At 37.6% G+C, this 23,607-nt stretch overlaps 1 protein-coding gene across 1 annotated transcript in view; it reads left to right on the top strand.

Moving 5' to 3' along the window:
- The window catches only part of espn (espin), a 45,377-nt gene that overhangs the window by 2,787 nt on the left and 18,983 nt on the right, over positions 1 to 23,607 (top strand). Inside the window, exons 2-8 of the mRNA XM_060881060.1 lie at positions 2,710 to 2,903; positions 9,609 to 9,795; positions 10,474 to 10,656; positions 12,422 to 12,553; positions 12,791 to 13,007; positions 14,122 to 14,387; positions 21,504 to 21,671. Of these exons, the coding sequence (XP_060737043.1) occupies positions 2,710 to 2,903; positions 9,609 to 9,795; positions 10,474 to 10,656; positions 12,422 to 12,553; positions 12,791 to 13,007; positions 14,122 to 14,387; positions 21,504 to 21,671 (1,347 nt within the window). The remainder of the gene's footprint in view (positions 1 to 2,709; positions 2,904 to 9,608; positions 9,796 to 10,473; positions 10,657 to 12,421; positions 12,554 to 12,790; positions 13,008 to 14,121; positions 14,388 to 21,503; positions 21,672 to 23,607) is intronic.

The following is a 23,607-nucleotide window of genomic DNA, read 5'->3' as shown; positions in this document are numbered from 1 at the left end:
ATAAACTACAATATTTAATAATATGGCTAAAGAAATTAAACCAAAATCTGTAACTGGTTCAGACACTGTATGTAGTCCAAGAGAGCACATTCCCAAATCCCAAAAAATTGCTGTCAAATTATAAAAAAGAGCCTGAATTTAAGATTGAATAGTAGAAAATTTACACACATATTAAATATACATAACCAGTTTGAAGAGAAAACAGATCTTAATAGAGAACATGGTGTATGTAAATGCTAGCCTAATAAAGTAATAATCACCAGGAATTAACTTAGAAACATATCAAGCATTGATCACACACAATGTCTCACTTTATCTCAGTTTTTTTATTGCTATATCTTTCCTTCCCTTATGTAAAACAGCACAACAAGGCAGATTTTTGTTTTATGCTCTTACGGACTGGTACTTTGATTTGCATGCCCTGGATGGTATAGGTCATTTGCATGATGTCACTGTGGTACTTCACATGACTTCCTGTTTCAGCAACCTGATCATGTGCAATGTTTGTTGGAATTTGAAGGAAGTGTATTGATTTTCATGTCTAAAGCTCAGACCATTTTTACATTTTGCAAGACCACAATCCTTGTCCTTTTATTCAAGCCTTAATTACTCAGAATATATGATTTGGTTTAAGGAGTGGTTTGTGACTATATGTTTGGGTGGGGCAGGATGATATGGATAAGGACATGAGTTTAAAGTCAAGAGGCTCACACATTTGACTTATGCTGTAGGTTATCATCCACAAAATATTTAGAGGAAGTCCATAATAAGCAGCTGTGATTTAAATGAAATTGAATCAACTACATACATTAATTCGTGCAATTATGGTGGTGTTTGATTGACTTTAAAGTCACTTTAACAACCCAGCTAGATAGCATAGCTAGCTACATAACGGTATATATTAAACTTGCTAATTTTGCATTCTTTGTAATGAGGAAAAGGGTTGAAAGCTGTGGAAAAAAAGATGTTCAACAGTAGGTTTAAATATATTTTTTTAAAACGATGATCAACTGTGTTCAATAGTGGAATTGTGGTTTCAGTCACCATTTCCACACACTGACACTGAAGCAACATGATTCCTATCTTAGTGGACCTCCATAAGCACTTGTAGTTCTTTCTTTTGACCACTAGATGCAATAATAACTCAATGGAGCTAAACATGGCAGGGTGCCCATTAGAGTCCAAATACACTGAACATTAACTAAATGTTCTAAAGGAATTTACTAAAGGAAATAGTCAACTTTTTTTTTTTGTTCGTTGAACAATCAAAATATTTCAGTTGAATTTAATTGGATGTGCAACTATGGAAAGAACCACAACTGCGGCATTCCTATAATATTTGTGATTCTGAAATCATCTTGACTTCATCGATTTGATAAGTTTTATGAGGGAGGCCTGAACCATACATTTGTGATCTTTCAAAAAGGCATTTCCCTTTACAGTACAAAAAAAAGCAAAAGTCAGTATTTGAATGTGGATATAAATAGATTCATCATTTTACTGCGTGACACAGCAGTTTCTTAAAGTGTTTGAAAAGAGTCGCATTAATTCAGTAATTAAAAAGCTTTACACCACATGGTAACACAGCACACAAATCCTAATTCCGTTCTTAAATATGTGCTTAATACATCTTTTGAGAGGTTTGGTTTCAAATAAACCATCAGTTAGTTGTTCCACACAAGAATCTTTGCTGCTGCTCAGGTTATGTAGTGCTGTGTCATAGTTTCGTAGTTCCACAGCACACACACACACACACACACAAAACAGCCACTACACAAACAAGTCTAACCTATAATGTAAAATTATAAATGAAATTATATCCAGTGACCTTTGTGTTTAAAGGTTAGGGTGGTAGCTTCAATAATGGACATGTAACAAGAGTCTTTCGTTTCCATGTTCTTTCTCATTCTCACATTCACTAACATCAGTTATCTCCTTTGCAAGTCGGAAGCTTTAATTCATTCGTAACATAAACCTTATGGGATTAACTACAATACTGTGTTTGATACACGAGATGGCTACTTTAGTGCTTATGTTTGTTTGAAATGCCCCTTAAAGCTGCAGGATGTACCATTTTACTATTTTGCTCTCGATGAAAAGAAGGAAAAAGGCTACTGGAGATACTTACAGAAGAACATTCCATTAAAGGGGTTCTGCTGTGACTTTGCCAAATTAAATCTAATGTCTGAGAGTGCTACCGATCATAATTCATACATAATTAATGTCCCAAACCGCATCTAATCTGGTCGCTTTCAGTGTGTTTATTTTTATTACCTGTTTCATATTATTTATGTATTTTGTTCTCCAGCTTTACACAGTACTTTAGCACAGTAGTTAAAACAGCAATACATGTGCACACCAGGATTAGCATATAGCTGACTATCATTCATCAGTTCTTTAGTGCTCACTGAACATCCTCACAACTGAAGAGAATAAATTGCTAACAAATACTAGATTCACTAGATTCTAAACAGCATGAGAACTGTTCCCAAAGTTCAGCCATGATGTTGGATACCTGAGATAGGGTTTCCAGTGAAAAGGTGACTTTAATTCAGTGGATATGTAAAAGCTTTCGTTTAGTGATATAAAACTTTTGCTTTTCTTGGAAAATAAGCAACTTACCATTAACATGACATGACGTTGTTGATTCGTTTTTCCAAATTGCATAAGGGTTTTATTTCTTATTTAATATTTCTCTTGTGTTTGCAGAGTAAAGACAATTCAGGAGCCACTGTCCTGCACCTGGCGTCACGCTTCAGTCATCATGAGGTCACAGACTGGCTACTAAAGAGTGGTGAAGGGGATCCCAGCATTGCCATGGACACGGGTGCTGTGCCTGTCCATTATGCTGCTGCTAAAGGCGACTTGGCCATGCTCAGGCTGCTATTGGGACACAGCCCAAAGTAAGACCATTTAGCTAATTAATGCCCAGGATAGCCTACTCTACTATTTTCACAAAGGCCAGAAAAACGCTTTCAAAGCCAGATTGGTGATAATCCACAGTATATTGTGAATTTTGGATGTTGCATAAAATGGCAGGGAAATAATGAAAATGTCACTGTTTTCTGTAGGATTGATCTAGTTTTGTTCCACATTTCATCAGTGCTGTAGATCTAAAATATAATTTCAGTATGTCGCAGAACATGGGATGTAAAGTAATGTTCCTCAGTTGATCAGATAGTTGTTACATGTCAGTTTGTTGAGGACTGGAAAATCACCGAACATGTAGAAGAATACAAACGTGAAAAGTGAACTATGCCGTTCTATGACAGGATAAAAAATTGCTTTTTGTTACACATTTAATAAAATAACCTGACGTGACGAGATTATGTTTATGTAATAGAACCATATGCATATCTGAAATTCCAGTACAACACATACGCTGGCATTAGTGTATATCTACTACAGGATCAGTAGATTTTGTATACAACATGCAGCAAGGCCTGGGGGCACGGCGGCTTAGTGGTTAGCACGTTCGCCTCACACCTCCAGGGTTCGATTCCCGCCTCCACCTTGTGTGTGTGGAGTTTGCATGTTCTCCCCGTGCCTCGGGGGTTTCCTCCGGGTACTCCGGTTTCCTCCCCCGGTACAAAGACATGCATGGTAGGTTGATTGGCATCTCTGGAAAATTGTCTCTAGTGTGTGGTTGTGTGAGTGAATGAGTGTGTGTGTGCCCTGCAATGGGTTGGCACTCCGTCCGGCGTGTATCCTGCCTTGATGCCCAATGACGCCTGAGATAGGCACAGGCTCCCCGTGACCCGAGGTAGTTCGGATAAGCGGTAGAAGATGAATGAATGAATGCAGCAAGGCACCAGATACATATATATATATGCTGTTTTTCTAGAGCATATTTGAAAGCCAAATACTATACAAATTTTATGTTATTTAATGTAAAAAACAACAGGCAGTTCCATAATAGAAGTTAAACTTCTGACAAATCAGAATGAAGGTTAATAAAGCTATGCACACATAGGTTATTACTAGATTTTAAAATGTGTCTTATTGATTTATTTATTAGTTATATACAGTGTGTCACAATGGTAATCTTAAAAAACATTTAAATTCATAGTGCATTTGATTTTTCTGTGGGATATGCATTCAAGCAGCTATGTAAAATAAGCTCCACTTTTCAAGCTATTGCCTACCTCTCATGCGACACATACACACACACACACACACACACAGTTGCTAATCAGCTCTGTGTCAGAGGAACTCTGCCCCATAGAGATAACACTTAACACTTATGGCCTTGTTATTGTGATTCAGATTCTGCATGCACCACTGAGCATGTACATCCTTAACGACAACACCAAGGCCTTTTGGTAATTTGCTGATCCTGTGGCAACCTGCAGGTACATCTCCATTCATAAATCTCAGATATATCTTGTATGTGACCTATGTCTTTCCTCAGCTAGCTGACATTTTTACTGTTTACGTTCCTTAAACATTGGAGCCATGCAACAACTGAAAGAAAACAATGGAAACAAGACCAGGCGATGTTTTATCTTCAGCTGTCATGTTTCAGTTAATTTGTGCCCATTGTAGCCTCAGATTGCTGTTCTTGGCAGGCACAAATGGAATCCAATGTGGTCTTCTACTCTTGTAGCCTGTGTCAAGATTTGATTTGTTATACAGGTTGTGGGATGCTTTTCTTCACATCATTGTTGTAAAGAGTGGTCATTTGAGTTACAGTAGACCTCCTGTCAGTGCAAACCATTCTGGACATTCTCCTCTGACCTCTGTCATCAACAAGGCACCCACTAGAGTGTTTTTTTCCATTTACAACAATTTTCTGTGTGTGAATATTCCAGGAGATCAGCACTCAACACCATCTAGCACCAACAAGCAAGACATGATCAAAATCATTGAGATTGTATTTGTTCCCTGTTTGATATGAACACTGACATGGTGGGTGTTGTGATGTTGGGATATTGTACCTTGTTTCTTTTGTCATTCTTATGTCCAGTGAACACAAAATTGCCAGATTTATTCACAGTGCTTTATTAGTTTATTTCCAAAAAAATGATCTACTTCTTCCTCTTCTTTGTGTCTTCCATGATCCTATTTCCCATTGTTTTTGACCATTCAGCCCATCTTTGCTGTGATTCCTAGAAAAGATAGATAGATACACAGCAACGAAATGCAGTTTGGCATCTACCAGAAGTGCAAAATGTAGCAGTCGTGCAAAAGTGCAGATAAATATCTAGCATATTTACAGCAAGTGGTATATAGGAAAGCATATACAGTGAATAAATATAAAGCTTATAACAGTGCAGAGATGTGTGGACAGAGATGTATGGACATACAGGAGTACAGTGAATAAATATAAATGCGTACAGTGAATAAATATAAAGGCTATAACAGTGCAGAGATGTGTGGACATCATTAAGAATTACAGAATTACAGAAATGGTTCTAAGGCTATGGCACTGAAGAGGAATGTGCAGAGTAAAAGGTTACAAGATTACAAGATTATGGCATTTAAGGAGTTATCAAGCTGAATAAACAGTCTATGACTCAAACATATTACAAATTAAGTCTCTACATTGGTTACAAATTGAGTCTCTGCACTGGTTACATTTGTTTGTGTCTGTTTCCCAAAAGGCAGCCCAAGAATAATGAGAAGTCTCTGTCTCAGGCTCTTGCTTTAATTATTTAAAATCCCAACACATTCCACACTTTCACAATAGCATATTTTTCTATTTATTTTACTGTAGTCACTGCACATTTTATCTAATGAATTATATGCTGTAAGATTAGTATCTGAATAATAACCCAAAACTGGAGCTGTTTTTGCTAAAAGGCTTAAATATAGGCTTTATCTTGCAGCATGGTGAGTTTTAGGCCTAGTCTGGACTGCACCAAAGGTATATTCGGTCTAGGAGTTCCCTTTCTTTCTTTTGAGTTGAACAAATGCATTACCCCTGAAATTTTAATAAGGAAGAAAGCTGTGCTAGTGATCAGTACCTTAGTCCCATTCAGCAGTGTGTGCTACCGTCACCATGGTGACCCCTGGCTTAATGAGGTAAACAAATACTGTTGAATAGAGGTCCGCTTTCTGCCGGACCTGCCTTTGTTGATAGGGTTGTTTTTGACGACAAGAGATAGCACCCCCGTGGCAGAATCTGTTACCGCTGTAAAATATATGGCAGATTTGGGACGAGTGTCAAATGCTGAGAATGACCCTCATTAGGGTTATCATTTTCTTCTTGGCACTTGAGAACAGTTTTGATACTGTTTTCAATGGAGAGACAACACAACTGCATTGGGATGCTTTATGTTGATACTATTGAGGTGATGCCACAGAGATTATTTTGTATAATTTGGCAACAGCTAAACCCATAAAGGTTGTTGTTGATTTTCTTAATACATGAATTAAGATTGTAAGCAGAATGACACAAGACTTAACTGCTGCTTCTTAACTGTACATTCTCTCAACACATTTAGTTTTGTTAGAATTTATATAATACAGTGTTCAAGTAGATGATTTATCAAGTGATACCCAGAAACAGGTCTCTATTTATTCTGGTTCATTTGAAAATTTCTTAATCATGTTGGATCAGATCAGAGAGAATTGTTATCTCTACTTTATTAGTGATCTTAAATCTGTCCATCCATCCATCCATCCATTTTCCACAAATCTGATGCAACACGTTCACACGGAACATGGAGCCAATCTCAGCGGACTCAGGGCACCATGCATGGCACACGCTGGACAGGGTGCCAGCCTATTGCAGGACACTCTCACAGACACATTCACATGCTATGGACAATTTAAACATGACATTCAACTTAACTGTACATTCTCAGTTAAAAGACATGTCTTTGGAGGAAAACCCCAAAGTAACTGTGCCCCCGATTTGAAATCGTCAACCAAATTTCTGAAAGCTGCTTTGGCTTTATCGAATATCCATTTTTATAGGTTTTCATACAAATATTATAGAATGAAATTGAATTGAAATACACTTATTGGAAGCACCCATGAAATGAAAAATACTGTGGTCTGTTTCAGTATATTTTTGTACCACAATGATGAAACAATTATTAACATATAATGTAAGAGAAGCTTAAATTGGAGGTGTAATGACCTATAGCACCCATTGCAAATCTTTCTTATGTAGCAAACACAACATATTATGAAGTCTGAATGGCCATATAACAAATAGTGCCGTACAACAAACGAACAGTATTGTACGGTTGAATTGTAAACTCCAATTCTTAAACTCTAAATCATCCCATCTTTGTTTCCTTGCTATCAGTTCTTAACAGCAGACGTGATGGTTGTTATCAACCAGAGTTCACACCAGCTGTTTAAAGGTGTGGAATGTGTCCTGTGTTAGGATATCAGTGTCCTTTTGTGAAATAGTGAAAGGGATTGGAGACAGATGTAGATAAAGCACTCAGACAGTGTGGCAGCGATTTATGAATGCGGTTTGTGCTTTTGTCTGCTCGTATCCTGTTGTCACAGGCTGTGGACTCTATTTTGTAGCTGTCCACTGACAATGCTAATGGTGTATGCTACAACATACAACACATAAACATAAAAACTTGTCAGACACATAAAACTCTTCATGGCAGTGAGCAGTTATACAACCAGTTAGTGCAGATTAAAGGATTTAGCCGGGCTTAGCAAGTTTTTCAGGCCAACAGGGAGACCACGCTGAATAAGTTAAATAATTAGCTGCGACTATTATTCAACATGAATTAGTTTCTGCAGGGACTCACACTTTATTGCTAACTATCACATTTAATTGAAAAGAATCTTCCATGAATAAGAGTGTGTGTGCCCTGCGATGGGTTGGCACTCCGTCCAGGGTGTATCCTGCCTTGATGCCCGATGACGCTTGAGATAGGCACAGGCTCCCCGTGACCCGAGGTAGCTCGGATAAGCGGTAGAAAATGAGTGAGAGTGAGTGAGCGAGAGAGAATCTTCCATTCAGAGCAATGTATACTTGAGTTAGCATCTAGCTAACAGTTGAGAGTAAAAGGTGTGCAGTTCAAATAAATTTAAATTATTTGTTTAAGTTGTTCACATTAATTATGCCTGAAACATTCTAAAAGGAAAAGCCTAGTCATGAATAAAATGAAAGCTAGGAGCAAGTTAACATGACCATTACTCATTACTCATAGATTCATTTTAGTTTAAAGTCTTATGAATAGAAATAGGTTCTCACTAAAATCCATAGTCATGCCTCTGGTTAGCTTAAATGTTAAAACAGCTTAGCATATTGAGTGTTGTACTTGATAGACATGATATAGGCTACAACATACAAACAGTGAATTTTAATCTTGTTAGTCACTTTGCTTGCCGTAAAGTTAGCATTTTGAACCTCAGGTCACCTCGATGAGAAAAGCCCTCAGTCTCTCTCCGGATATCCAATATGTCCGTGCTATGAACATGCTCGTGACACTTTGTTTACCTGAGAGTGTTTGTTGTTTGTACAAAAGGTCAATTGGGCCTTTTTCAGCTGCATTTTATAAGCTGTTTGGCCTCTTATGCCTGCTTGTGTTAGATGAGCCAACTTTTGCACTTGAGCCTAAATAATTCAGATATATTCTGCCACTGAGGCAAATGATGTCATGATGGCCGCATATTACGTTTTGGATTCATTTCTAAGGTTTCTGTGCCTGTAGAGTTCCGGTAGTGTGTGTGTGTGTGTGTGTGTGTGTGTGTGTGTGCGTGTGTGTGTGTGTAATGTGGTAGAGTGATTCTGAGCTTATTTTGCTTTCTCTCCTGACCCAGTACACAGGTGACTGAGCCTGCTAGGTTACACTCATTAATCTTTCACCCATCTGACCACTTCCTAATGACAGAGCCCCTGAATAAGCCCTCTTCTTCGAGTTTGAAATATTCAGTGCCTCTTTGTTGTCAGTTTGAGCCAGTCTTATATAAGGGGACATTTTTGTCTTGTTTATGGACCTGCATGTTCTTGTTGAAAAGTTTGTAGGACTTGGCATTGTAATTGGCTGTGCGTTTGCACAATGTAATATTTCCTCCATTTTGTGGGGGGGGGGGTACTTTTTCTTTTGTGAAAAGGCTTCAATAGGAATCCAGTTCTTCTCTCCTCCCCCTCGACCCTCTCACTCAATTTCCATAACTTAGCCCTGTGTAATACTGAAGCCAATGGAGCAACACTAATCCTCTTAGAGAAGTCATTGCTAACTTGTCAGTCAGTGGCCAAATAAAACCATCCTTATGGGATTTAGACAGAAGGCTCTCACTCACAGTCTGACCTTCTGATATGACCAGACAGTTCAGCTCAGATTGGCTTAGAAAAATGGCTTACAAGTTAAAGCAGCACTTCAGTGTTATATGTCACCAGTGAATCATGTGACCATCAGTTCTGTTCATATGCTTCATAATGATGCTTGATTTCTGCAGTGGATAGACGTAGTTTCGGTGTTTATTTGACTTCATTGAAATGTGAAAAAATAATTATTTTCTGTTTCAGTTCCATAATCAGCTGGAAATCCAGTAGAAAGCACTGTTTAATTCTGCTGCTAAAAAATCCGTCCTCTTTTCTTTTATCAGGTTAGCCTTGTATAATTGAGTTAGCACTTCCTGAACTAACAAAGCAATTACTGTTTTTCATCTTTAATATTTTACAGTGTTGTAAACTTCCAAACGAAGAATGGTGCCACACCTCTGTATCTTGCATGCCAGGAAGGCCATCTAGAGGCTGTTCAGTACCTGGTGAAGGACTGTGGTGCAGAGCCAACTATTAGAGCCAATGATGGCATGACACCTTTGCATGCTGCTGCCCAGATGGGACATAACACTGTCATTGTTTGGCTGGTGAGTTAACAAGGTTGTTTTAGAAATTTATAATCACTTCTTATTTACATGTACTCTTATGTGTGTGAAGCATTTACATGCATTATAGTTTGTACTTCCTTAAACTTTCCTTCACCGCCCCTTTCACCTCTCTTTAGATATTTTTTTATTCAAATAGGTTTATAAACCCATTGAACTTACTCATTGCACATGATTTGAATTAAAGTTCAAGTAAAGGTAATAGATATAATTTGACAAACGAAACTGTATGGAAAAAATACGACTCATAGAACGTTTACACTGTAATCTTTGGCAATATTATGCAGAATTCAACTGTGGTTTAACATAAAAACGAACACTACTTCATTATGTACACTGTAATGTTACGGACCCAAAAAAATAGAATCTTTTTTATAATAATTATAAAACAATGCTGAATGTTCTGCAGACGACTGTATACAGTATTTCCACAATGTATATTCAGATTATATTTGCTATTACAAAATTATAGTTGCTATTATAGTTATACACATCTGCTTGAATCCATTCAGATTTATTCCTTTGTCCATTCTTTTCTTGCCATTATAAAGGCACTTTACTCTTTACTTCAATCCATTGCATCTGTCTCCTAAAATCCTGAAAGCCGCTGTGATTGTCATCCAGTTTCTCATACATATGGTCTGGTTTGTTTCTGTGCAGGTGGACAATACAAACATCAGTCTGTCTGACCGGGACAATGACGGTGCCACTGCCATGCACTTTTCTGCCAGCCGAGGCCATGCCAAGGTTCTCAGCTGGCTCCTCCTCCACGGTGGTGAAATCGTGACAGACAGTTGGGGTGGGACGCCTCTCCATGACGCAGCTGAGAACGGAGAGCTGGAGGTGGGTGATGCACAGAATAAAGTGTGAGGGAATACTCACAATATTTATGTTGTAAACTAAATTATATTATTTAGATCAAATCATACTTGCTTTAGGTGCTGTGGAACTCATGCCTCCAATTAAATTTAATATGGGCTTGGCACTCAGAGGGGAAAGCAGGCGGTGGTTAATCTAAATGCAAAGTGGAAAACCAACATTTGCATGACGCACAGACTAAAGCGTAAGCATATGACAGAGCAAGTCTTGCCATTAAAGGGAATATGTTTGGCTTTCACGCCCACAAAGCAAGTTCGTAACCTGTACAAATGGTCACTTGAGACTAAATTTCAGTCTGCTTCTTTTAAGCCGCAATAATACTTCTGTGTCACAATATTGGTCTAGTATTATTAATACTGAGCAATGGCAATATCTAGAGAATAAATGTAGAATAAATAAATGTAAAATTGTTTCTGTTTAGATATTGTGAATGGTGACTATTCATCGAATATAAGGGAATTACTGACTAAAATCTGACCCCTGATTAAAAAAAAATATTTAATATAGCTTTTCATTCAGACTAAACAACCATTATTCATTTTAATTCAATTAAACTATAAAAAAAATCCTGCATACACATTAACTAAATGTTTTCCAGCTTATTTATTTTGGTTTTGACTTTTAATGTCATTATTGTCAAAAACAAGTACATTTTCCGTGATAAGTGAAACTGTGTTGAATAAGTAAGCCAGACTAAATAAGCCTGTAGAGCTAGACACTAGTAATATTATCCCAGTAAACTAGTCTAAAGAGAAAGAGCGCAGACTCTTTCTGTCGCCCTGAATTTGAACGCAGGACAGCTGTCATCATGAATGTGCTCTTTCAGCAAGAGGCTCTTTTGAACTCAGTCATTAGTTTGAGAGCCCTTAGCTTTTTTCAATAGATTAACATATGGTAGGGAGTGACACAGTCGCAGATATTATTATGTGTTCAGTAGAACTGTTGTTTTCAGTGCATTTTGTCATGGCTGACTAGTTTTTGATAATAAGGCACATGGAACATGATAAGAGGAACATGACGATGGTCCATATTTTATTGGAAATGACAAAATGTATGTGTGTGTGTGGGGGGGTCTTATAGAGAAATAATGTATGGTGGGAGGGCAGCTGGGGGTCTGAAGGTGTGAATATAATTTTTGTGAATGGGAAAACCATCAAGAAAAGCTCACTGGTTAATAATACAGACTATCGCTAGACTTTAACAAGGTATATTATAACAAGTTAAGCAGTATGATTATAATGTATATACTGAAATGTTTATGGTAAATGAACTCACAATGCACTTTTGACACTAGTTGACTCATTTGTTATTTACAGTAATAGTAGTAGTACCATAGTACTGAATGTTTTATGTCCTTTCCTATTTTTGCCCCCATTAAATATTACTAAATATCAATATAAATATTTTACTGCCTCCATTTCCATTAGGAAATTTTAATATCAGTCCTTATTATTGACATTTTTACAGCGGTTCATGAAAATCTTTTATAATATACTTATATATACTATATATATTTATAACATTGAAATACCAGAGACAAAAAATAAGTTCAGAGTATATTATATATTATAGTACAGATAACTATTGCTACACTTTATTAAATTAGTAAAAATTACTAATTTATTATTAATAATTAAACATTCAGATATTTAGAGCTTGTGAAAGGGTGGCAATGATTTTAGAGCTGAATGTATTACTGTCAGTTTTCTTACTTCTTCTGTTCTCACAGTGCTGTCAGATTCTGGTGGTGAACGGGGTGGATCTGGGTATTCGGGACAAGGATGGCTTTACTGCAGCAGACCTAGCTGAATACAATGGACATGAGCACTGTGCCAAGTACCTCCATACAGTCGAAAACATGGTGAGAAGCACAAGAGAGGCTTGTGGTCTTTCCAGCTTTTATAAGAAAAGTCCTCTGCATTCTACAAATCATGATATCCATACAGACCTTACATCTAAACCAGCAGGTGACAGTGTGTAAAGGACTGATTTAGTGATTAGGCTGCAGTAAAAAAAAAAGAAAGGAAAGGCTTAATCATGACCAATGTACAGAGCTACAAACTAATGTAGAATATTTTCTGTCCTGTCTTCCTCCTAGAGCGTGGAGCACCGTGTCTTGTCACGGGATCCCTCAGCAGATCTGGAGTATAAGCAACCTGACTCAGGTCACTCATCTCCTAATGCCACGTTAAACACGGCAGCCTGTTTCAATATGGGCTCTCCCTCCAGCTCACTGTCCAACTACGATTCGGCCAACTCCAGTCAGTCCAGCACAGGGGAGAAAAAGGGCAACACGGCACTATTACGAGTAACAGGTAAAGAGACGCCTTTTACGTTATAAATCACACTGGACATCTCACACATACTGTAGTGTTATACTTTCTCACACACATTGTCATGCCCAGTCTTATACACACTAAATCATACTCTCACGCACATCACCAAACTAAATCATCATCATCATCTCACTAAACATCTTACTCTCTACACTCTGTCATATTCTCACACGCATACTACTATGCTTCCTCATATACCTTCATACTCAGGTCAGGCACACTACCAAACTTCATACACAATTTATCATACTCTCTTACACAAACTACAGTATAATACTCTTTCTAATCCACTTCAAATAACTCTCACAGTATCCAACTACACCCACACACAACCTAAAAGGGTTTTAAAGCATTAACACAGTGAGGCTTATTGAATGCATCTGTTCCACTTTCGAAAGCTGTTTTGTCCTACATGGATTAATAAACTATGTAATTATGCATACAATTTTCTAACCTTCTAAAGACTTTCATCAATCTGGACTTTGGCCTTTATTTCCCTGAAGTCCTTGTTTTGAACCAAACCACAGCCTTCCCAGTAACCCATAACATGCAGGCGTCACATCCTCGGCTGCTTAATGCAGCATGTGTTCTTAACAATACTGATACAAATGTTCCCATGGTGCTTTCAAGTTGCTTAGAGTCTAACCAGTGGTGCCCTCCAATGGAAGCACAAAGATATGCATTTCTTTCTTTTAGCTTTCTTTCTGTGTAAAGCTAACCAGACATTATACAATTTGAGGTATTTTAATCCAAATATCTTGCTTCACCTGTGTGTGTATGTGTGTGGGAATATTAAAATCCTCAAGCTATACTGTACACGCCTACCCAGCCACCTGCAGCTCCATATACCTGTTCTGTTTCTGGTTTCAGTTTCAGAGTATGAGGACAGCAGTTGAAACAAGACCAGTTTTTACAGTGGAGTACTATTGTACTTTTTCAGTGGAGTACTACGATCATTGTACTATTGCTTGTAATTGAATATGAGCTTGCTGAGTCATCATTATTTAGCAAGTGTATGAATGGATAGTGGATGAATAGGTTAATGGCAGACTCTACAACGTTGGATGAATGCTAATTGTGTGTTTTGTCAAAGGGAGCTCTGAAACAGCCATCAGTGACATGCAGACCTACATGGACATGCTCAACCCTGATGTCTCTGTTGGGGACCAGAACAAGAAGGGACCATCTAAACCACCACCTCCTCCTACTTTCCCCCCACCTCCTCCACCTGGCTCTTCGCAAATCCCACCACCTCCACCCATGTATCCCGCACCAAATCTACCCAAGGAGGATTCTGCTGAGTTTCTGAAAGTGAAGAACAACCTGCGTCATGTGGACAATTCCACAGTGAAAAAAGAGGTATGTTCTGTATTATGCTGCATCTTTTATTCGATTGAGGTTGAGTATTTCAAAATTATATACCTACATATATACATAGGTACATATATTTATACATTATAAAATATTCCTCCTGGATTATATAGCTTCTAGGGAACAGGAAGTGTATAAAGTCTGCTTACCATGTCTGTAGATTTTTGCTTATAATTATCCCTTACAAAATACACTGCTATTGCAGTTGTTATAAAAGATTGTTATTCCTTTTCAATTTTAATTGCTTAAACAGTAGTTCATTTGTTTGGTAGACTCTGTACAGGATTATGCTTCAGTGTTGAGCGTTCTGAAACAAAATACCCATTCACTGAGCTTAATGTGGCTGCGTTGTAGTGCACAAACTTTACAGAAAATGAAAAATACCTTCTAGTGTCTGGCTTCTGTTATCTAAGTGGAAAATATACTAATCAGATGTTAGTAGGGTTCGAAGCATACAATGCTTTACGGAATGACAATGTATTGAGAAGAAGATAAGAGGTCATACTTAACCTAATGGTCAGTGGGTGGTTTAGTGTATAAGATAATATGGCATGGAGTAATCCGGTAATCTCCAGGGTTTGAATGATGTGTTGTTTCTAATGTGCTTATCAAACACAGCTCAATTGAACCCCCAAGGATTGGTGCCTGTGTTACTGAAACCTTGGTAAATTTCAAGCAGCTTGTCAGTTCATTACACACAGCCTCATTATATATTACAAGGGCCTCACAGGGCATCACATCAAGCATGAGCAAGCACTGTAACAAGAAGACAGCATTGTTCTGAGATGCATTGGGTATCATTTAGGTGCAAGGGTGCATAAAGTGTTAAAGTGTAATGATGTGAATGTTTAAAATCAATTAAATCAACAGTGTGCACTCTATTCTTGGTTTTGAGTCTAATACAAAGACAAATTTTTGACTGTGTAAAAACTGACTCAGTATTTATTAATTCCCAAAATCTGACACCTCCTATAGCCAAATATAGTTATTTACTAACGTCAGCATACTAAATAATTTATGATGGGCTATAATTTTGGACGTCACACTGCGTTATCCGATTATTTGGCACATTGAGATAACTCTTGCAACAGACTATGAATAGATCAATATATAACAACAGAATGAACATAATTTCCTCCCAAAAGTCAGTTTTGTCCTAAGGGAATCTCAATTCTTAAGAAATGGCACAGTAGGGAATTACTAAGTGTATCCCAGATGTAGGACACAACTCCAGCAAATCCACAAGTAGTAGGTACAGGACAACGTTGTAAACGTGGTGTACTGTGTTGCTTGGGGACCATGAGAAAGTGCTGGATTGTTGGTGAAATGAACTTGTGGCCTGTTCAGAATCCTATGGCCCATTTCCCACTAATCAAGTGAGGGAGGCACAAAAGCACATGGACACAATGCTGCTTTGTGTCCCTGTCCTAATGAAGGAGGCCCATTAGCTGAACCAGACTCCCACTGGTTTTAATGATGTGCTGAATGATGGACCTGACATTAATTCAAGTAATTAACTGCCACCACTCCTACACAAAAGAACCTTTGGCTTTTAATGAGGGAAAGTTTTTACTTTTTTTATAGCTGTATAAGGTAGTAACCATAAAAACTGAATAAACCGTGACTATACATGCTGAAATTATTAACTGATTAGAAGATAAGAAAAACTGAGAACTTGTTCCATTTATCATTTACGTTATAGCAGTTTATAACACTGTAATGTTACAGAGAACCCAGAAAGTACAAAGTTCCCATAGTGCAAAACTTACTGAATGTTATAAAACCCGGGCACTAGACACTCCTTTTGTAAATGTTTGATGAACATCTCCATACAGACAGCTTCATTGTACCAGTGACTGAACAGTTTAATCAGTTCATTAACAACATGACTTTGATTAGCCTTAGCTTATATGGAGCATCTTCCGTACAAGTTGCTCACTTGGATGATCTGTCAGCTCATTCACTAGTAGTTCTCTAGTGTTTTTGGTTTTGTAACGCAGGAAAAAAGTTTAGGTGTGGTTTTCAGGCTTTTATGTAGAAGAAAAAAGAACGTAAGAATATCTAGGAGTTCTACAGTTGTCCAATGTGCTCACTAGCGTGGAACATGTAAGGTGTAAATCATTTAAAATGGTGTGTTAAAAGGTGTGTTTATTTCAGGTCTAAAGCTGAGCCATTGAGAAGTTTGGTTTATTAGAGTAACCCACCTCTCTCACACCTCGCACACACACACACACACACACACACACACAAACACACACACACACACACACACACACACACACACAAACACACACACACCTTCTCCCAGGTGAACAGCTCTGGTCCAGCTTTTTTTATTTGCCTTAAGTATTAATCACTGCCCCTGCCCTCAGTGGACCAGAACACACACACATGCGCACACACACACAAACACCACACACACATGCATGTACTTTATTGTTTGTACAATTTCCTAGAATTACAAAAAACGACTGAGCACAGCTTCAGATATCCTCTTTTCACAAAGCACCTAGTTCAGAAATGGAGGTCTTAATAATGTGTTGGATCAGTTACATAAGGGGTAAAAATGTGCTTCTGTTGCTGGAAATTTTTTGAGAATTCCTGATGTAAACTATTCATGACATTGATTTCTGCACTTGATTATGTATTATTATGAAATATTCATATATTTTTGTAACACGATTGCACTATGCATCGTGTGCTCTTTGAAAGTGAACAAAAGCAAAAAATGGCAAAGACAACAAACAAAATAAACAATACAAACAGATACATTTTACTACACTAAATAAGTGAGTGACTGAACATGGGCTAATTGACATTTCAGCAGCACTGCACTTTCAAGGTAAGAGCAAGCCATCAGAAAAAACTGCTGAAAAGATTTGGCCAGGTGCTAATTTTTTTTTTTCTGAATAGAAAATGTGGCAGCCAAAAGCAAATGGTGCATTTCTCCTCACAAAAAACGTCACGGCTCATAGAGTGTACAGATGTTTTTTGTCTTTCACTCAACTGTGCACACCCTTTCATGATGTACACACGTATGCACGTATATACACTCGCACGCAGTCTTCAACCGTTTGCAGCAACAAGAAGGGAAAAGCAGCATAGCAACAATAACAAACAAAAACAACCCCCTGAGGATACCGCAACGCCACAGGTGCTCATGGCAACCACTTCCTGTGGCGCAGGCTCCTGTTTAGCCTAAAGGGGGTCGGTGGACTTGCATTTGTTTGACGTTCTCCTATTCATTTGGATAGTGCATCACCATACATCTGTTACTAAGTGTTATATTTATAGAGGATAAAAGTAATTTTTTGAAATAAAATCTAAGTCATATTGCTTATTCTGTCCTACTTTGAAACATCCATATTATGCCATCCATATTCATATTATTCTAACTGGGAGCATCAGTGCACTCTTTCTCTTATACTCAATATTACAAGAAATCAATTGTTATTACTTTTACAGTAAAGGAGCTTTGTGTTTGTAATCAGATTCCTGTTCTCTGCCAGTGTGCATAACGCAATCGCTAAGCTGGCTGGAGATTCAATACCAGGTAGCCATGCCCTGCCAGTGTGTCACGGTGCTTTGCATAAAAAGCCCTAACCACTCTGGGTTGTGATTGGTCAGCACTGGGGCACTTACATCACTGTGCTAGGCTAGGATTAGCTAGTGAGTGTGTGAGGGCGGGGAAAGGTAAAGCAGGCGGCAGGTAGAGTGTCACACACGGTGGAATGGGGATCCGGTGTCACCTGTGTGACCAGCAACTCTGGGCTTCTCAGCTTCTCTGTAACTGACTGGACTACAGGGACAGAGTCAGAGTAAGACACATTTCTTATTTCTTATGTATATATATATATATATATATATATATATATATTATTTATTTATTTATTTATTTATTTATTTATTTATTTATTTTTAGATTAATACTAGGATTAGAGTTTGGAAAGAGTTTGAGTTGTCTTGAAACTTCCAGAATGTTCTCACAGCTCGAATTGCTTATATGACCTAGAATGTGCTGTGTAAATGTAAAGTAAATGTTCTTTGCTTTTATTGTGACATCGAGGAGAGGAAAAGTTCATTGTTGTTTATTATTTGGATGTTTTGAAAACTTCAAAGACATGCATAATGCTTTATATTAGCATTATTAATGTCGAGAATTCGTCTCTGGAGCTTGATCGAAGCTTGCTGGTATCCTGAAAACTTTGAATGATTCATATATAAAGTCATGTTTTCGTAGGGGTGAAGCATTAAATGTGTATGGAGGATAAGCATTGAAAAATTCAACAGGGTCTGATAGGAAATGAGCATAGAAAGGCACATCTGTATGGAGTAAAGGTCAGTGTAGGCTTTCACCAATTTCCCTGAGGTATGACAATCACACCACCTGCACGGGGTCGGCTTGTATTACACCAAAAGCCGGGTCAGAGGGAGGAAGGGGCTTAAATCAACAATGCAAATAGGTACAGGTAATTAGGCTCTCAGGGCCAGTATTTGTTAATGGAGGGAGGTATAGATGTTAAAACTACTGTAGCAGCCTAATTATAGAACCGTGGACAAGTTTAAAGTTTTTCTTTGACCATTTGCCTCTGCCATCTATTCTTGATGAATAATTTTCCTCAAGGTTGCCATAAAAGCATGTGTAGCATTGCCATGTCCTCTCTGCTTCATGTACATTTGAATTATTCAGGCTTGTCCTCTCAGTCTGTTCGCCTGTCACCTGTTTTTTAACTCTTTATTCTGTCGCATTTTGTCTTTCTCATTTCAATTTCCTAAAGCTTTTTTCCCTGTCAGTGTTTGCAATTGTCACGCATAATAACACATAGCAGACAGTTGAAGTACAAATTATAGCATAATAACAAACTGTACAGCTTCAATAGCAGACGGTTGAAGTGTTTTTGAAACCGTATAAGGTATGACCCTTGAAAGGTGAGATTGAAATGCAAATCAAGGCATTTTGCATTAGGAAAATCCATTGAGACCAGGAAAATCAATTTTTTTTTCTTTTTGTGGAAGACATGGAAATTTCTAGAAGATTGCTGTCTGTATATGATCGAAAAGAGCTGTAGAAAAGAACCATGTGACTCTTAACACATTTTTGTACATATTTTGACACAGATCACAATGATAATATAGAGTTTTATAGAGAACGGGTAGATGCCAAATAAGCAGAGTGAGTAGAATTAAGCTGGGCTTTGTTTGTGAGCTTTAAAACACTGCAAAGCACAAAAGAAAGAAGATTGTGTAAATCACATGCTTTGGCATGTTTCAGGTAGACCAATGCCACCTTTTTGGCCGGAGGGCCTGTTATGTATCGCATTTATCCTGATAAGTATTGGATATCACACGTACACACCATGCTATTGTTTGCTCTTGTACATTTAAATGCCAAGCAAATCATTTGCGTGGTAGAAACTATTTTTATACATATGCGTATAGAATCTTATCAACTTTTTCCTCCCTTGGCTTAAACATCAGTAGCTTCTGTAGGCCTACTCGTTCTTTCCTGAAACACAAGCACAAAACGACATGATTAAATTTCTCAAAGCGAGTCTGTTGTTCCAGGATTAGTTTTATTTTTTGGAAAGAGTATAGGAAGTAAATTTATAATGAGCTCACTGTAACCTATTGTGTGGTACTGTACGTTTTGTAGTTTCCTTTGAAGCATAAAGATAACATCTCATTGAACCACTGACCACTTTAATAGGAACATTTAATAAATTAGCTTATTAATATTTTTAATATGCTTATTTATACAATTATCCAATTATGTGGCAGCAACACATTGTATGAAATCAAACAGATACAGGGCCAAAGCTTCAGTCAATGGTCACATCATATATCAGGGGAAAAAGTGTGATCTCTGTGACTTTACCGTAAACTTGTCATGGTTGTTGGCGCCAGAAGGGCTGAGTGGAAATTGCTGATCTCCTTTTGTAGAGTTTATACTGAATGGGAAAGAAAACAAAAAACTCCTTGTTGATGAGACAGACCAAACTGGTCTAGACTATAGTTGTCTATAGCAGAAGACCACATCAGGTTCTACACTGAGGCTGTCATGAGAAGAATAGAAGTTTTTTTTTCTGACATCTCTGTTCACCAGACAGTTTTTGCTCACTCGTTTTTTTGCACTATTCTGCAAAATAAACTCTGTGTTAAATTCCTAAGAGCTTAGCAGTTCCAGCAGTTTTAGCATATCTGGCACCAACAGCCATGCCACAACTAAAATCACAGAGATCACATATTTTTTCATCATCCCGATGTTTGTGCTGAGCTTCAACTGAAGCTCAGAGAATTACAGGGAAATTTGTGTTAATTCAAACAAACATGACAGCGTTGATGGATTTTCTTTGATTTCATCTAAAAGAGCTGGGACAAATGCAAATCCATGAACTCAATTTACAATTTGCATCTTTTTTTTAAATAGAAATTACTGGATATAAACACACAGGTAAACAAAAAATATATACATTCTTAAATAAAAAAAGTAACTAAAGATGATATGTGCTGTATAATACAGATGAAAAGGAGAGTATAGATAGAAGGAGTAAGAGGTAGGTGTTGCTCAGGAAGTCAAACCATTAGACTCACACCATCAGCTATGATTTGCGCGTGTTTGTCCATGTACTCCTGAGGTGTAGTAAAATTTATCTGGCCAAAAAGAAATGAGAGGAGAAGAACCATTGTCTTCAATTCAATTATCTGTCAGCTGTCCTGAGTGTATTTGACTTACTTTAATACCTTTAATCATTTCAGTTTGCTTATTATTTTACACTGAACAAAAAAAAAATGACGAAAGGAAATATAAACACCTAAATAAATAATTTAATACATACCAATTGTTTGTTTAGAAAACTGACAGTCATAAAAATTGTGACAGGTTGTTGCAGGAATTCATCTTAAATGTGCTAGGATCTATGATGTGATGTTAATTTTGTAATATCACAGCGGTCCTGCCTAAATTTTAGAAATGGAAAATAGACTGAGAAGATCTATAATCTTTATAATACTGATCTAATATCAGTAGTAGGATAGGTAGGTAGTTTCATATTTAAGATCATTCATCTATAATTTATTCCTCAATTATTATTTTGTGTGCTTTAGTTTCACCAGTTGTCAGGAGGGGAGAACTCAGACAGACTGCGGCGGGTGGACTCCAACAGGAAGTCACGAAGCTTCAGTAAGCAGCCCAGCACTGGAGACTATTATAAGTCCCTGGGCAACGACATCACGGACGGGCAACACGGGACAGACATGGCACCCAATGAGGAGGTACAACAAAAACTTTTTTAAATTTATTTTTTTGTTATTTACATGACAAAAAAAAAGTACAGGAAAGCAGTACCAACATGGCTGCTAGTGTTTGTGTTCCAGTGGGTGTGTGTAGACCTAACTGGCAGCTCTTCTCTCTCCCCTGATACATTACAGCACAAATCCGTGCAAGGTGTGGTCCTGCACTGGCAGAACCTGGCCTTTCATTCACATATCAGTTGCATTGCTCGATAAACAGTGTGAGCTGTTTGCACAGCTCTTTCATCCTGTTACATAACCCTAACATTTGGGGCCTTGGGTTTTTATATCAATAATCAAAACAGAGCTACGCCTCATTTCCAAAACAGAATATGACTCCTCCGGGCATTGTAAAGGTTTATTATTAAAACAAACCAAAGGAATATAGAACATATTATGCATTATTTTTTCTACAAATGAGTTATGAAATACTGATCCAGTTGAAAGAAATTAAAATGCTAAGAGAGTAGGGATTATTATACAAAATTCTAAAAGCTCTCTACCGTCAGTTTTTTTTACTGTCTAATTTCAAAAATAATTTAAGGGACCTAAAAACTAAATTTTAAATGTACATTTTGCATTAGGGCTTCCAAAGTAATATAGTGTAATATATATTAATATATAATAATAATAATAATAATAATAATAATAATAATAATAATAATAATAATAATAATAATAACGGGATGGAGACACTGGCCAGTTATGGTCATCTGTGAGCTCATTTACTTGGAGGAGGGCACATAGGACTGTTCCACAGAGTGTGTTCAGGTGAGGGGCAGGTTAGAAAATATATGCTGGCTGGTTTCATGTCTCAGATAAAGTACGTTAGCCTTCACCCGCTTTTCTTCTGATTTAAGAGTACATGGAAAGCCCATCCTCCTATAATATTTCAGTATAATTCAGTGCAATTTCACACTGCAATTTCACACTGGTTGTTAATTTTTATGTAAATTGTATGGTTTAGTGCAGCCTGCTTGAAAATCTACTTTGAAGCCCCACAATTCTCTATCCTAATGATAAGGATCCAGCAAATCCTGGATTCTGTGTGCTTTAAGTGTACTCGAATCTATAGCAGATTCAAGTTTGCTGTCAATGGGGGAGCTAAGGAGAGCTAAATATTGGGGGTAACGAAAAATTTGGTAAAAATATTGTTGCAGTTTCTTTGTTAAAGCTATTCACTGATACCCCGTGCACACACACCTCACTATTGTCTGTAATCTCTGTTAAGCTTATTACACTCCCAGTAGGAAATTCACCCTCTCCAGTGGAACCAGATGGCACTTGACATGTCCCCTGAGAAAAAACCCATTAGCTGCTCCATTCATTGTGACATGACATGGACCATATGGTGAGAGAAGCGTGGGTTCATTTATTGTAGGGGAGGGAATGACACGCACGTGTCTGGCACGAGCCACATGCAGGGGGTTGTGGAGGCACGTGCCACGGGGGGGCTGCGGTGGGGTTGGGAGTGAAAGGAGGGGTGGAACCTTTATTAGTGCTGTAACAGCTGGGGGTGCTGACAGGGTAAATAATAGTCCCCTGAGAGCAGGAGTGTGGAGGATTGTAGGGCTTAAGTCATAACAGATGTCTGCTCATTCCTTTGAGTCACTGATTGTCTTCTCTTAGCTTCCGAACCTTAACAAGGCAGGTTGAATCTGTGAGCAAGGCGATGCTTTAGAAAAACCTCAAAGATAGTAATAAAGAGTCATAGTTATAATATAGTGATTAATTATAATTATATTAATAATATGCAACTAATATAATTGTCAGTGATGCACTTAATTATTATTTATTAAGTTTATTATTAATATTATTATTATTAATTATTTAAATAAAGGTTTTTGTTTTTTTAATCAAGTTTTTAAATCAAGTACTGAAAACATTTACAAAGAAATGTGTCAAATAATGAGTGAAA

The sequence above is a fragment of the Tachysurus vachellii genome, chromosome 11 (assembly GCF_030014155.1).
Source record: "Tachysurus vachellii isolate PV-2020 chromosome 11, HZAU_Pvac_v1, whole genome shotgun sequence".
In the NCBI taxonomy this organism is placed as follows: Eukaryota; Metazoa; Chordata; class Actinopteri; order Siluriformes; family Bagridae; genus Tachysurus; species Tachysurus vachellii.
Note: the sequence above shows the minus strand (reverse complement) of the source record. Positions and strands in the feature narration are given on the sequence as shown.